The sequence below is a fragment of the Notolepis coatsorum genome (genome assembly GCF_963971535.1).
Source record: "Notolepis coatsorum genome assembly, chromosome: 20".
Lineage (NCBI taxonomy): Eukaryota > Metazoa > Chordata > Actinopteri > Aulopiformes > Paralepididae > Notolepis > Notolepis coatsorum.
In genome coordinates, this window is record NC_140184.1 from 61,614,294 (window position 1) to 61,629,786 (window position 15,493).

The window sequence follows — 15,493 nt, forward strand, 5'->3', positions numbered from 1 at the left end:
AGGGATCCATAGGTACCAGGCTAGCTTTTTGAGAAGTGGGATAATTATTCCTCCAAAGTGAAAGGTATAATCTGTAATGCCATCAAACAGCGACCTCTAGCCAAAAGAGCTCCGCTTGGTATTGTTAAATCCTTTGTTTTGGAGTTTAGCAACTTATTATACTGTGAATTTCTCCAGACCACTCTTGGCAGAGCATGAGGCGTGGCCAGCAGTAGCAACATATCCCCTACTATACCCACTGAAATCCAATCCACACATCAGACAAAAACAAAAACTGTAAACAAAGTGCAGTACCATGTTGTCATCTTTTGCCTAGAGGTAGCTGTTTGACAACATTACATAGCCATTTTCAAAGGGGTCTCTTGACCGTTCACCTCATGATATCTGAATGGAAATGGGCTCAATAGAACCACGAGAGCCTTGCCTTTACAGCCATGCCCGGTTTGTTCTAGTCCAGCTTAAGGGCAAAACCATGTGTTGTAGATTTGCAGAAATTTGGTAGGACTGGAAAGCTGAGACTCTTGTGAATCCAATGTGTCTAATCATATACATGTGTGATGATGCAAGTCTCCATTGTAGCCATTTGTTTACCTCACTGTATAAAGTGACCTATGGTGACCTCTGACGGAGCCAGGCACCCAGGCCATGCACCCAGAAATACTCTGACCTGTTGACCTGTGTGACCTAATGTGCTAGGATTATCGCAGCCTTATGAAACTGTACAACCAGAAACTAGAGGTGTCAACCATTAAGGGATGTATGGCTTGCTGGGGTACACTGACAATAAGTGGGGTTTCTCATTTCCATCCAAAATAAAATATTCTGGTAGAAATATCCAGAATCAAAAGTTATTGATCACAGTATGAACATTTCTAAATTATTTGCAATATTTGCAACAATGCATAATAATAATAATAATAGATTGAATTTGTAATGCACTTTTTGTTCGCTGGGATCCCAAAGTGCTAAAGTGCATAGTGCACTTTACATCCTTTCTACCACTACACTGTGAACTCAATGTGCAATACTGTTACTGTCACTCAAGCCTTATTTTTCTACTTTATTTAGCTTTTTTAAGATTCTTTATTTTAGCATAAAAAATAATCTTAATATTTAAATTCTAGTAAGTCTATATTTTGCAATTCTGTGTGAAGGTGAAAGTAAGATTTTCATTGTACGGTGTAACTATTTTGAATCTAAAGTGTTCTTCAAGGCCATGAGGTCTTAATGTTGTCTTTTGAAGGGATTGGATGGAGAAATGGTTGTCACTAAAATGTTCTTATAATCATCTAATGGTTGCAATTCAATTGCATCTTCCATACTGTAAGAGTTATTAACTCAATCAAAATTAAAAGATTGTTTATGCTATGTGAAATAACTTCAGTATCAAACTATTACCACTCTACCAAAAAAACATAATTATAATCCTCCCAAACAGAAAATGGACCATGATGATTGGAGGAGGAGCCTTAGGTTTTTATTCAAAAGCTACTCCACAATAAATAAAAACACAGAAGACGAACGTCAACAGACAAAAGGGGGGGGGGGGGGGGGGGGGGACTGGGAACTGGAAATGAAGAGAAATCGTGAAGGAGTGGGAAGGACTGAAAAATTATTATTTTACAGAAAGCAAAATGGTGGAAAAGTTCTGTACAAGAGATGAAGTAACGGATGAATGCGGCGCAGGCCCGACACGCAGCAGTGGCGTAGCGACAAAGACACGGAGGCAGGAGGGAGAGAAAGTCGGGGCAATGCCAATGCTGCACAGGAGGCAGGTGATGCCACGCAGCCAGCGGGTGGCCTCTCTGGGATGGAGGGATGTAAATGATTTAGCTGCGGAGGGAGAGAGAGGAGAAACACAAACGTGTTGGGCAACAAAAATAACTGAGAATGAGAAGCATGCAGAATGAAAAACACAGGGATGGGGGGGGGGGGGGGGGGGGGTGAGGCGGTCGGGAGTGGGGGAATTGGTCATGGAATTCCTAGAATATCATGGAATTTTGGAGAGCTGAATTCCAAGACAGAAAGTCAGGTAATATTGGTGAATTTAAAAATTATTCTTTCTTTCTTTCTTTCTTTCTTTCTTTCTTTCTTGGAAATGAGTTATGGAAAAGTCATGATATATTTCCACTACAACTTATGTTGTCGTGGCTGATAACAAAGGGTATATTGGTATACCCATCTGAGAGCACCACAGTCCGTTGAGATTTTCACAAATATAAAGTGCGGTACAAATTGAATTTATTATTATTATTATTATTATTATTATTATTATTATTATTATTATTATTATTATTATTATTATTATATTGGGGTATATTGCGTGCGTGTGTGTGTGTGTGTGTGTGTGTGTGTGTGTGTGTGTGTGTGTGTGCGTGCGTGTGTGTGTGTGTGTGTGTGTGTGTGAGGGGGGGTGGGGGGGCTGAGGCACACCACAGCAGGCACAAAACAGATGGTGAATTACATGGAGGTCATGTCGTTGAGGGCGTTGTCCAGCTCCTCGCTGATGGCCTTGTACTTGAGTTTCTGGGCATACAGCTCATCTATTGTGTGGCGTCACACATGAGGAGGAGGAGGAGGGCAGATGGATGGAGGTGAAGAATGGATGGATAGCAACAGAAGAGGAGAGGAAAAGGGCAGAAAAAATGAAGGACAGTGATGTCAACAAAGGAAGAAAGACACAGGACAGGAATAGGATGGGGGCCGCGTGCAGAAGCTGCTGCCTGGAACTCTGTCAAATTCCTGAGGAAGCCACTAAGAAAAGCTCGTCACGCGCTCCACCCTGACGGAGCTGCCTGGGACTGTTGTTTGACCCCCTCTGCGGCCACCCTACCACAACCCTAACAACATGCACGTGAGAAATGTCTTTAGCCTCGGTGACAATCTTGCGTTGGGCTGGTCTGGGTGCATCGCTGCTCTTGCATTGTTTTGTTTTTTTAGTATTCAAACGATGACAGTGCAGATATTTTGTCCTGGCTATTTCAACTACTGCTGACTGGGGCAATAGCATGACATTGCACAGAAAAGGTTGCAAGAGAGACAGGTAATATTGGACTCAGGGCCTGAAATGATAATTTGTTAAAAAAAAGAAAATCGAGAAAACTAGCAAGTATGAAAGTTAAAGACCATTTTGAGAAATGCACTAAGTCAGCCTGTCAGGGGTTAACTCAGGTCATCTTATAGATGCACTAAGTCAGCCTGTCAGGGTTAACTCAGATCATCTTATAGATGCACTAAGTCAGCCTGTCAGGGTTAACTCAGATCATCTTATAGATGCACTAAGTCAGCCTGTCAGGGTTAACTCAGATCATCGTATAGATGCACTAAGTCAGCCTGTCAGGGTTAACTCAGATCATCGTATAGATGCACTAAGTCAGCCTGTCAGGGTTAACTCAGATCATCTTATAGATGCACTAAGTCAGCCTGTCAGGGTTAACTCAGATCATCTTATAGGTAAATAGGTCTGATAGAGAGAAAAGAGGGGTATAGAATCCTACATTTGGTTTCAGTTTGTGAAGATAAAATGGCTGATGAAAGTGTTCTTTGGTGATTATCAGAACAGACAAGAAGGAGACTCCCAAGGCATTCTTCATTAGTCCAGTTAAAAAGTATTTCATACTCGGGCTCAAAATACAACGTTAAAAATGCCAATGTATGGGCGCCCCAGTGGCATCATTTGTTTACATCAGGGTGAACGCTGTTGCATTCGCAAATATGAGAGCTATATCTTAAATTATGGCTATGTGTCTAATATGGCCGTCGCTTATCAATTGACAGAGCTCTCATATTTGCGAATGCAACAGCATTCACCCTGAAACACAACAAGTCATTGATAAGCGACGGCCATATTAGACACATAATTTAAGATATAGTTTATGCATTCGCAAATATGAGAGCTCTGTCATTGAAGTGGGTGGTGGCAGCGTAACAGCGTTCACCCTGATGTAAAGTAGCGATTTTTTATTGGTTTGTCATGACAAACCAATTACATAATCCAACATATGTGTAAAGAAACAACATATTCCAGTCAACGGTATATTTTTTTAATTATTCATTACGGTATAAATTAGGTTAACTGGAGCTGCGTATTGCTGGCTCTCATATTTGCGAATGCAACAGCGTTCACCCTGATGTAAACAAAACAAGTCATTGATAAGCGACGGCCATATTAGACACATAGCCATAATTTAAGATATAGTTTATGCATTCGCAAATATGAGAGCTCTGTCATTGAAGGGGCTTGTCGCGCGAACTTGTCGCGCAAACTGGCGGCGATAAGGGGGGCGTGCTAGCGTAGGGTCACGTGGGCTTAGTGGCCAATCAGAGGAACCCGGAAACCGAACAGCGTTGTAGAAGGCATAGACGCGGACTGGACTCCCCTTCTTGTGAAATATTTGTACTTTGTGACTGTCGCCCATCTCCAATTGCATAGTAAAACAAGCGGCCAATGAAAAAATTTACGCAAAACCCAACCACATCTACAATTGAAGAAAAGAAACAATAAAACATTTTGTAAAAATAAAAAGTTGTTGGGCGCCCAAGTGGCGAACCATGTAACGCGCTGCGTCGCGATGCGGCCGACCCGGCGTCCTTTGCCAAATGTCTTCCCCCCACTCTGCCTCCCGTTCTTCCTCTCTCTCTCTCTACCGGACTGCCCGGTAGTAAAAACAATTAAAATCTACCAAAAACACAATTAAAAAAAAAATGTAATTAAAAGTTGTGATTGCAAAGATTCCTACCCTCCAGGTCATCAATGGTCTTCTCAAGCTTGGCGACTGATCTCTCGGCGAACTCAGCACGTGTCTCAGCCTGGGAGGACACACAATGACATCATCAAAGTTACATCTCGTCTCATCACATTTTACGCATTTTGACTGACACACTTGGAATTGTGACTAACTGATCATAATGGCAAATATAACAATGAGTCAACCTTCATAAATCACCATAATTTCAAGTAAGTCTACTATGTAAAGGAATGTAATGTATAAAATAACCATGGTTGGAAGGACTATGACTGTCCCATCATGCTAAGGACCAGCCCATCATGCTATGTTAAGAATATCTCAAGCATCACTATAATATTCAAAATATTCACCAAAAGGCTTTGGTCTTTCATAAGCACTACATTTAAAGATGACAGTCGTGATTTCTACTCGACTGTATTTTTGCACGACTGCATTTGTTTGCAGGACAATTACATGGGGAACAGACATTGTACAGATTTGTTGAACAAACCCACTACTTTATGAGTCTATGATTCTCAACATTCGGTAGGGAATGTTTTTTGTATATTAAGTGTGTTAAAAGTATTTTTCTGAGAGTATACTTGCAATGTATTTTTGGTACTTCTTATGTGCTTTCATGTACTAATTCAAAGCACATGTTTAGAATGATAGTCATTAATATGCTATAAGTGTAATTAAATGAGATGTTTAACATTATATGGTTGTACTTTAGTAAACGTGTAAGAAAAAGTAACCAAAATAAAATCGAAAGTATAATATCTGAAAATGTAAGTACAACTTTTAACACACTGTAAGTACAACTTAAGTGGTTTCAATTTAACACGACTTTAGGTTACTTTCTGAATACAAGAAAAGCATACAGAAGTATACAAAGTATGCTTTTAGAATGTAAACTTAAATATGTGTGAAGTGAACCCACCTCCTTCAGCCTGTCTGTGAGAACCTTGATCTCCTCCTCGTACTTGTCCTCCTTCTGTGAGTACTGTAGTCACATAATATCACAACCCATGTTACACAACCATCACTGTTACCATGTCTGCAGTAAATACATAAAATACACAACAGCTACACAAAATGATATGCTATTAAGCCACTTCCTCGACTCTGTAGTTCTGTGGGGTTAAGGTGAGTGGGGGGTGGGGTTGTCTGAATACCTAATAATTTTCAAATGTATAGAATATAATACTTATCTCACCATATAAACCAATAAATAACCTTTTGAAGCAAAGGTAATCTGACCAGAAGTAGCGGGCTAGGCAATAATTAAATATTATCGTTTATCTTCTTGCAATGGGATCAAATCATTACAAATTATTACTGTTATTGTTACTTTATACTGAAGCTTCAAATGGCGTATAAATATATATATATATACTGGCTGTACCCTCCCAAAACCCCATTATATAGCTTTAATAACTTTAATAATATTGCTTCATTGATTAGGTTTGGTCTTATTGATCAGCTGTGTACCTTCTCTGCCTGGGCCTCCAGAGACTTCAGGTTGTTGGTCACTGTTTTGAGCTCCTCCTCCAGCTCAGAGCACTTTCTGGTGGTTCAGGACAGACAGCGAGACAAACAGACAGGAGAGACAATGAAAGGCTGTTACAACAGGGTTTGTCTGAAGCCTAAGGAGATGACGTTATTGTAAAATGTATACAAGGTAACTGGAATTCATCTTTGATACACACATTCACATTAAATATCTCAAAACCTTGCATCTCCTGAAAGTCTGTTTTTCAGAAATGAGGAAAAATTTATTTATTTTCAGATTAACACCCATTATTATTATTTTTTTTTATTATACATGAGGTTTTGAATGGCTTTCGTGGGTCATGGGACCTTTTTTATTTCTAGAGGTAACAGATTAACAAAACACAACAGACAACAAACTGAGCCAGGATAGCAACGATTAATCTACTGGGACAGTTACACTAACACACAGTCATGGGACCATGTCAACTTTTAATTAAAATAAAGAATTAAGAAACACTGAGGTTGGAGTTACAAGGTTTTAGTCTGGAAAACGCCCCTGGAGAAAATGTGTGTTTAATGCCTTGCTTAAGGGCACTTTAGCAGCAATATACAGTAGATGTAAAGCAAAGTCACTGCTAGCTCCCTCCTGTCAGCACCGGGAATGGACCCAGCAACTATTTTGGTTATTGGTTATCATACCTAGACGTTTAGTGGTGTGTGAAGGTCTTTTCTGTTTAATTTCTCACCCTTATTTAAGAATGTGAGCAATCTGGCTAAAGTAGACCTTCTAATATACAATAATTGAATAATTGCAGGAATAATTGAAGGAGGAAGGATCAGAGAGGAGGTTCTTACCCCTCAGACAGCTCGGCACGCTCCTCTGTACGCTCCAGATCACTCTCAATGATCACCAGTTTACGGGCCACCTGGGGTCAAATACAGAGAGAAGAAGCTTAGACACACGCCGGCATAACACCTTCATAAATTCACACACACAATGCATGGGATTCCTTTCATGGGGGAAAAGTAACAATAATTTGTAATTTTTTTTCGTCATAAATGTAGTCGTATGTATGGACCCGATACATGTTTGATGATAACATTGTCCCAAGATGAATATAAACATCCATACTATAATGTGAGGCTCTGCTGCTCCTGCTCTCCTATAGTTACTTCAACTTGCAAACAACCTCCAACAGCAATGCAATTAAACAAAATGTTGTTAAGAGGGAAGCAAAACGACAGACGCAGAAATAACATGGTCCCTGGTGGGAACTGTTAATACACAAACTGTAGTCAGAATAACATGGTCCCTGGTGGGAACTGTTAATACACAAACTGTAGTCAGAATAACATGGTCCCTGGTGGGAACTGTTAATACACAAACTGTAGTCAGAATAACATGGTCCCTGGTGGGAACTGTTAATACACAAACTGTAGTCAGAATAACATGGTCCCTGGTGGGAACTGTTAACACACAAACTGTAGTCAGAATAACATGGTCCCTGGTGGGAACTGTTAACACACAAACTGTAGTCAGAATAACATGGTCCCTGGTGGGAACTGTTAACACACAAACTGTAGTCAGAATAACATGGTCCCTGGTGGGAACTGTTAACACACAAACTGTAGTCAGAATAACATGGTCCCTGGTGGGAACTGTTAACACACAAACTGTAGTCAGAATAACATGGTCCCTGGTGGGAACTGTTAACACAAGAACTGTAGTCAGAATAACATGGTCCCTGGTGGGAACTGTTAACACACAAACTGTAGTCAGAATTATGTCATTATTGTATTGTGAATTGCAGCTTCATTTTAGCCAGAAAAAAATATATAGTTGTGTGTGGTCTAGGGCTGACCCCTATTAGTCGATTAGTCTACTAATCGGTCGAAAGGAGCCGTAGTCGACTGGCCAACCTCTTAGTCGAATATAATAAAAAAATAAATAAAAATATTTATAATATCATTCTTTCCAAAAGAAAAGAGGCATAGAAGCGTGGCTAATGCTAATGGCACGCATACCAGAGGCTAACTTCCTACGAAAACAGGCACAGAGGCACTGAAAGAGGATTTCACCCATCTAATGAACACACTAGACTAGACAAATATCAAGATGTATCCATCAGTGGACCAATTGCATGCTTTTGCAGAGGACAAGAAGCCTTCAGTCGACTCCTTCAGACATTAAGCACCCCCCACAGCCCAAATGGAATGATAAAAAATGTAAAAAAATAAATAATACGTTTTAAAAAAAAAGTACAAATATTATATATATATATTTTTTTTCCGACCAATAGTCGACTAACAGCAAATTTTGGCCAATCATAGTCGACCATCCAAATCCTTAGTCGGGGACAGCCCTAGTGTGGTCCTAATATGTTGATGTTTGATGGCTCTGAAAAAAGAAAAAAAAACTCACCTCCTCATATTTGCGGTCGGCCTCCTCAGCGATGTGTTTGGCCTCCTTCAACTGGATCTCCTGCGACTCCATCTTCTCCTCATCCTTCATCGCCCTGTTCTCAATAACCTTCATGCCTCTGTGTAGGAGAAAGGAAGAGAGAGGGGAGTGAAGTCAGGCAAGCAATAATTTTGGATACATTTTCTAACTATGTGTCTTGCGGCTACTGTATGATGATGATGATGATGCCCACCTCTCGCTTTCATCGGCAGCCTTCTCAGCCTCCTCCAGCTTGGTCAGAGCTGTGGACAGACGCTCCTGGGCCCTGTCCAATTCCTCCTCTACCAGTTGGATACGTCTGTTCAGGGAAGCGACATCGCCCTCAGCCTGCGGAAGCATAAGGAGAACCAACCTCAGGCGATCTATAAAGCTAAGGCATCAGGCACAACAGAAAATAATTATTCTGTCAGGCTTTACAGCAGCCAAAACACGTATCACTATGAGATGGAAAGAACCTGAGAATCTCACGTTAATTCACTGCTCCCCGACACTGCTGGACGTTATTTATTTGGAGATATCGACTGCTCGGATGGTTCGGGTGGGACAGGCGGGTATTGAAATGTGGACTGCGGCGGCCGACTTGGTCAAAAGATCCATGTAGTGTTGGAGTGTGGGTGGGGTGTTGGTCCTGGGGAATCCGGCGGTCTTGGCCCCCCCCCCATGAGGAATGTCTGTCTAATGTCTAATGTCTTTTGTGTTTGTGGTGTGTGTTTTTAGTTTTTATTTTTATTTGGTATATTTGTATTTTGTATTTATTAGTTACATTTAGATTTGTATTTATTATTTCCTTTTATTTTGTATCATTATTAGTGCTGTTACTGTTGCCGTATGTTTTTGTACTTATTTAGTGTTATTTTTATTTCTGAATGTCTTATCGTTATTGTATTGTGTTTTGATTGTTATTGTTGTGTTGTGAAAATCTGAGAGAATCTGTGTCAAAATTACAATTTAGACTATCTCAGTCCTCATCACCACCCCACTCTTTTTTTTATCTACTTTTTTCTCCCCGTTTTCTATTTTTTCTCTCATCCCAATTTCGTATTATCCAATTCTACCCTCCCCTGTCTCGAACGTTGTTAGACCATGCCTCCCACTGGTCGGCTGCAGTGAGGACGAAGCCTTGCCTCACGTGTCCCCTCCGGTACACGAGGAGGTAGCTGTCGCATCTTTTCACCTGTACAGCGCGATCTCTCAGTGGCGAGGAGTAACGCGTGGGAGGCTCACGCTGCCCCCGTTGCTTCCCGATTCTGCTGTACAGGCGCATTATAGTCAAGTTAGACCGCGCTCACAAGTTCTCACACTGGGTGCTGCAATCCCATAAAGTTCAGTATATCAAAAAGCAGGGTAGCCGGACCAGCACTCTCAGTTTCAATGTTTTTAATGGCAGCCTGAATGGATAGCAGACATGTTTCGGACAATGTCCTTCTTCAGTGATATGGCCATTGTCCGAAACATGTCTGCTATCCATTCAGGCTGCCATTAAAAACATTGAAACTGAGAGTGCTGGTCCGGCTACCCTGCTTTTTGATATGCTGTACAGGCGCACCAACCGACCTGTAGGAGTCGCTGTCCACAACGTCCGATCCCCACCCACCGGCTTTCCAACCCCCTAATACTGCCAATTGTATTAGTATGAACGACCAGCCAAGCCGGAAGCAACGCAGAGAGCTGGGCTCGAACCCAGCATATCCTGCGTTAGTGGCGAGCGCCATGCCACTGCGCCACTTAGCCGCCTACCACCCCACTTTTTAAAGTGCAAATCACGCACAGGCCAGGATAAAAAGGCAGCTAGACACTAGAGCTAGAGCAGAATGTGTGTATCTGTAGGCCTGATTTTTATTTTGTTTTTATTGTCCCGGGGCTCAATACAGACACCGTGGATATTGATCTTTGCCATAATTCAATAATCAACATGATTTGGATGTGTATTAGTAATATACAACCCGGAAATGGATCGCATCGATCAACATCCCATAATAGCGATCTTTTTGCTCCACTCTCATCACCCAACGCTACGAGGAGACTGGGGTGAGTTTCAGCGTTTTTCTTTACCATTTTTGATACAAACTGCTCTGATCAATATATCACCCATACTACATGAATCATTTAACGTCGGTCATTGAATTAGAAACGACCCCCCCCCCCCTCCATTCACCCGCAGATGACCAGTCATGACGTTTAGGACCATGTACAGTTGAAATTTTTAATATAACGTTGATCGGTATCTCACGTTCTATGAAATACAGCAGAAAACGATAAAAACATATTTATACTCTAGACGGTATTTTAGTATGAATGTGTGAATGAAAAAGTTAAACGTTCCTACATTCTGAACTATAGATAATTGATGTTGAATGGGCCATAGTAATGTCAATTTAGCAATACAATTTAAAAAGTTATAGCCCTGCAAAGAAGGTGAACATCTCCATAGACAAATAGCGCTGGCAGAGAGGGTACAGCGATGGATATAAGCTCCGGCAGAGAATGGGTTAAGAGCCTTTTTGGAAAACAATGTATCTGCTTCAATGTATGCCTAAAGGACTTTTACACCCTATCTACTATCTGCTTCAATGTATGCCTGTATGCCTAAAGGACTTTTACACCATATCATACTCTAATCTAATGGACTGAATCAGACCGGTGCTGTAGTGGTCGTTATGCTGTTTGTATCTACTCTAATGGACTACTGAATCAGACTGGTGCTGCAGTATCCGGGTCGTTATATGGCTGTTTTTTGTTTATTTCGTGACGTCCTCTATTGGGTGTGGTGTCCTCTCATCCATCCATCCATCCATCCATCCATCCTCGCGCGTCATGGGATGTTTTAACAAGGTAACTACATCATCATCATCCGTGAGTCCGTGACCGTGTCAAGTTCATATTGTCACGCATATATCGTCGCTTTATAGGTTTACCAAGCCCGCTTCTGGGCCAGATTTACACTAAGACTGTCTGCAGCCTTCAGACTAATTGCCTTAAATCATTAAGAAAGCTTACTGATTCCTTCGCATCCCTCTCCAGACACAGTTCTCGCTGCACTTTCGCTGCATGTTCTTCTGCCGCGTCCGCCTGCTCTTGCAACGATTTGATTTTTTTCTTGACAGCTTCCAGCGACGTTCCTCCTGCCATGTTCCCCCCACTGTTTACCTGTTTGTTCTGGCCAGGGTTGACTGTCTAGACTCAGAGTCCAGACGCGCCCCGAGGACGAGGTGCGGAGCGTCTGCTTGCTCTGTTGTTCATCTACTGCGCTGAGGATGGGGCGCGCCGCCGACCACCGGAAGTCACTGATTTTACACATTATAGCGAAATTGTTAAAATAGTCATATAATACATTCCAGGTATTAAGAGGTTATTTGAAAGGTACAGTATTTCCCTATTAACTTTCTTTTTTTTCTTTTTACATTTCATTGGCAATTGTATTGAAAGGGTTTACAGCGCATCCCCATTCCCCGCTATGGTAAATGCAGTACACCGACTTTACAATCCGCCAATCCGAATAATAATTGTGTGCATTTAATTTGTGTAAATTATAAAACCCTAAATGTTCTTTCCAGGTGTAGTTTACGTTACCAAAAATATACACATTTTAACTTTTAAATTAAACTTGCTTGCCTTTAATGACGAATCTTTGCATAGTGTGTAGGCCAGTTTTATTGAAGCATCTATTGTTATTATTATTATTATTATTATTATTATTATTATTATTATTATTATTATTATTATTATTATTATTATTATTATTATTATTATTATTATTATTATTGACTCTAATCTATCTAACTAATCATTATGGTCCCGGCAATCGTGCCGTATTGATGTAAAGCTCAACGTACGTTTGTTTTGAATGTAACCGGTGAGTGAAAGCAGCCACGAGGAGCTGTTCAGCCACATTTAAATTGCCTATAAAATACTGAACTGAAACTCTACACGGAGCACGCGCTGCTAAACCAGTGAGCTGTAACGTTACCATATAAAGCAGAGCTACATTTAACCATTTACACATTCCTCCTTGATAGGACATCTTAGTGTTTTAGTGAAGCTTAATAAATTATAACCGGCAATAATAACCTAACGTGCTTCACGACTGGTATGGGTTGCTATTATAATTCCTGGTGTTAGCCTTCCCAGGGGATCGATTAAATCGTGTTTTGACATCATGATGGGCCCCCACTGCCTATACTTTTCAATAGTAGACCTCTCTGGGGTCATTATTTGGGGCCACAACCCAAACTCACATCTGCGGCCTTCTTCTCAGCGAGCTCCAGTTTCTCCTGGGCATCCTTAAGAGCCGAGGAGTACTTGTCCAACTCATCCTCAGTTCCCTTCAGCTTCTTCTGCAGCGCGACCAGGTCGTCCTCGAGCTGGAGGAACAACAGCACGTGCGCGGCGCGCGCGGCAGACAAACAGAAACAGAAACAGAAACAGAAACAGAAACAAATAGACATTAATTTAGTTACGAGTATAGCACATTCAAACTTAAATCTTTTAAAAATCCATCTCATCTTATAGTTCAATTAAATTAAGTATCACCAATTACCACACACAGATAAGTCGCACTTTCATAACGTAAGTAAATAAACCTCACTCACTCTGCTGTCAAATTTAATAATTTGGTGAGGTGGTGTGACATTTGTATAGGCTTATCGAAAATATCGAATTATATTATATTATATTGAAACGAAATAGAAAGAAACACGTATACACACAATGCAATCCGATTGACTGACTCTAATTTAACCAAGCATCAATTTATTTATAATATATTATTTATTTATTAAGATCATGCGAGGCACATTGGCTATACCAGCACTTCTTTGGAGTCCAACAACATTTAGGTAACTCCCGAAAACAAGTATATTCCAACCAAGTGCGACAAAACACTTTTAAGTTGAATTGATCCCATTGATCATCTTGACTAGAAACACTTGAATCCAGCAGCAAGAGACAGGAGGAGATTCCACTAATTCAGCGCCGGCCGATTCAGCTCGTCGCCTCGTGCAGCCAACAGCACCCCGTGCGTAAAGTCTCCTCTAGACTCGGAGAGCTATTGTAAGTAACGCTGAATGCCGACCTGTTTGCTTCTGTCCTCGGCTGCCTTCTTGTCTCCCTCTGCCTGCTCGGCTCTGTCCAAGGCATTCTCCTTGTCGAGCTTAAGCATCTGCATCTTCTTCTTGATGGCGTCCATGGCTGATTAGTGTCAGGGGTGGTCGCGCCAACGATAAACAAGGGGCACTGAGTCTGAGTGGAAGGACGAGAGGCTCCGAGCGTCTGAAGTTCTGAACCACACTGAACGGCAAAGCTGAGTGCAGCTCGGATCCACAGCGGCCGGTCAAATATGTACCTTGGTCGCGGAGTTACAGGATCTCTTTGGATATCTTGGATATCTTTTTTGGGAACAAGTCCAGCTGCTCGCCCCCGCCGACCTGGTCATTTTTATAGAACTCTTCGCCGATTCGCTGTTCGAAGACATTTGACCACATATATAATATGACTATACAAGGGCCAAGGAGGCACCCCCCCCCCACCATGAAGACATCTGTTCCTATTTCTACTCCTTCAACCACAGACAAGCCACCTAGTGAGGGTCGACAACATGGACCCAATGAGATCGGAAGTGAAACAGAAGCAGGGCCACCTACTGATCACAATAATAACCAAAATATCACCTGTTTTTTTTTTAACATTTAACTAGAATACGTTCATTATGTTTACAACTACCAATATCATGCGATGAATAAGTTACACATACTCTTCCACAGGGTCCAACAGAAATTATCATATTGTGCTACAGTACTGAAAGAGTGTGGTCATTGCTTGAAATTAATACTGGCCTGCTTGATCAGATCATGAGTCTGTGCTGCTGGCTGCAAAAGAACAAAACAAAAACGACAAAATAATGTAGCATTATATATACGGTAAATGTGAGGAAATTGTGATTGTGCACATTCCCTGGTTAATGTACAACATCCACACATCTTGTGGTGAGTCTTTATACCAGTTGACGTCCCCCGTCCCGTAAATGTCTGAGGAAAACACGCCACAGAGGACAGTCCTTGAATGACCTTTTGTGTTCCATTGCACGAGAAGGGCGAATTTAGTTTTGATGAATAATTTAAACAGATATCATCCACCAAAATAACAGATTATTGGCCTCATAAATCTCACATTTACCAAGCCGATGGGGGACGTGCACAAACTGCACATTAACCGGTTTAATGTGTACATTCACCACGAAGTTGGTCTAATGGTGAATAGCCAATGTGGCTGGTTTAGTGGTTGACAACTTGACACACATGCGAGCGCATGGCACAATAGTTTCCTGCCCTAGTGCTCATCTCACTCTGATCTTCATCCAACAGAGATAATCACACAGAGGTAATAGTCTGACTGCATAAGCCCCTGTGAAAATTACTGTCCCCCCGAGGGTGTCATATTAGCCTGGCGCGCCTGTCTTCCAAGACAGTGGCCAAGGTCCAAGGATCATGTCATGATGATCTATATCTGAATTGAAAATGGGGGACCCTGATGTAAACAAGACTAAAGTCTTTCTCTGGTCTGCATCCCCTTAACAATTGTATGTATTGAGCCGTACTGTATTGTACCCATTCTGCAATCTGTCATTCATTCATTCATTCATTCATGATGACTCATGTCAACAGGTTTGCAATCGGCCATCAGATATAGGAAGGACTGGTACTCAGAAGAACATCACCGCCACGGGCTGGTCCCATGAGTGCCCGCCCGATAATTATCTCAACTGGGCCTCAGTGAAATATACAAGTAGCTTTGGCATTTCAGGAATCCCCTCCGC

The 15,493-nt window shown here is 41.5% G+C and overlaps 1 protein-coding gene across 3 annotated transcripts; it reads right to left on the reverse strand.

Moving 5' to 3' along the window:
- Window positions 1-1,707: 1,707 nt before the first annotated feature.
- Window positions 1,708-13,867, reverse strand: tpma (alpha-tropomyosin; the record flags this gene model as incomplete). Of its 3 annotated transcripts, XM_084337571.1 has the most annotated exons (10): window positions 1,708-1,833; window positions 2,465-2,543; window positions 4,740-4,809; window positions 5,668-5,730; window positions 6,219-6,294; window positions 7,077-7,147; window positions 8,644-8,761; window positions 8,876-9,009; window positions 12,918-13,043; window positions 13,754-13,867. In XM_084337571.1, 10 exons carry the CDS (start codon window positions 13,865-13,867, stop codon window positions 1,830-1,832), a joined length of 855 nt encoding a protein of 284 aa, XP_084193697.1. The 3 variants fall into 3 exon arrangements, with proteins under 3 accessions (XP_084193697.1, XP_084193699.1, XP_084193698.1); XM_084337573.1 differs by lacking the exons at window positions 1,708-1,833; window positions 8,876-9,009 and having other exon boundaries at window positions 2,461-2,543; window positions 8,644-8,759; window positions 12,905-13,043; XM_084337572.1 differs by lacking the exons at window positions 1,708-1,833; window positions 12,918-13,043; window positions 13,754-13,867 and adding an exon at window positions 11,680-11,811 and having other exon boundaries at window positions 2,461-2,543.
- Window positions 13,868-15,493: the final 1,626 nt, after the last annotated feature.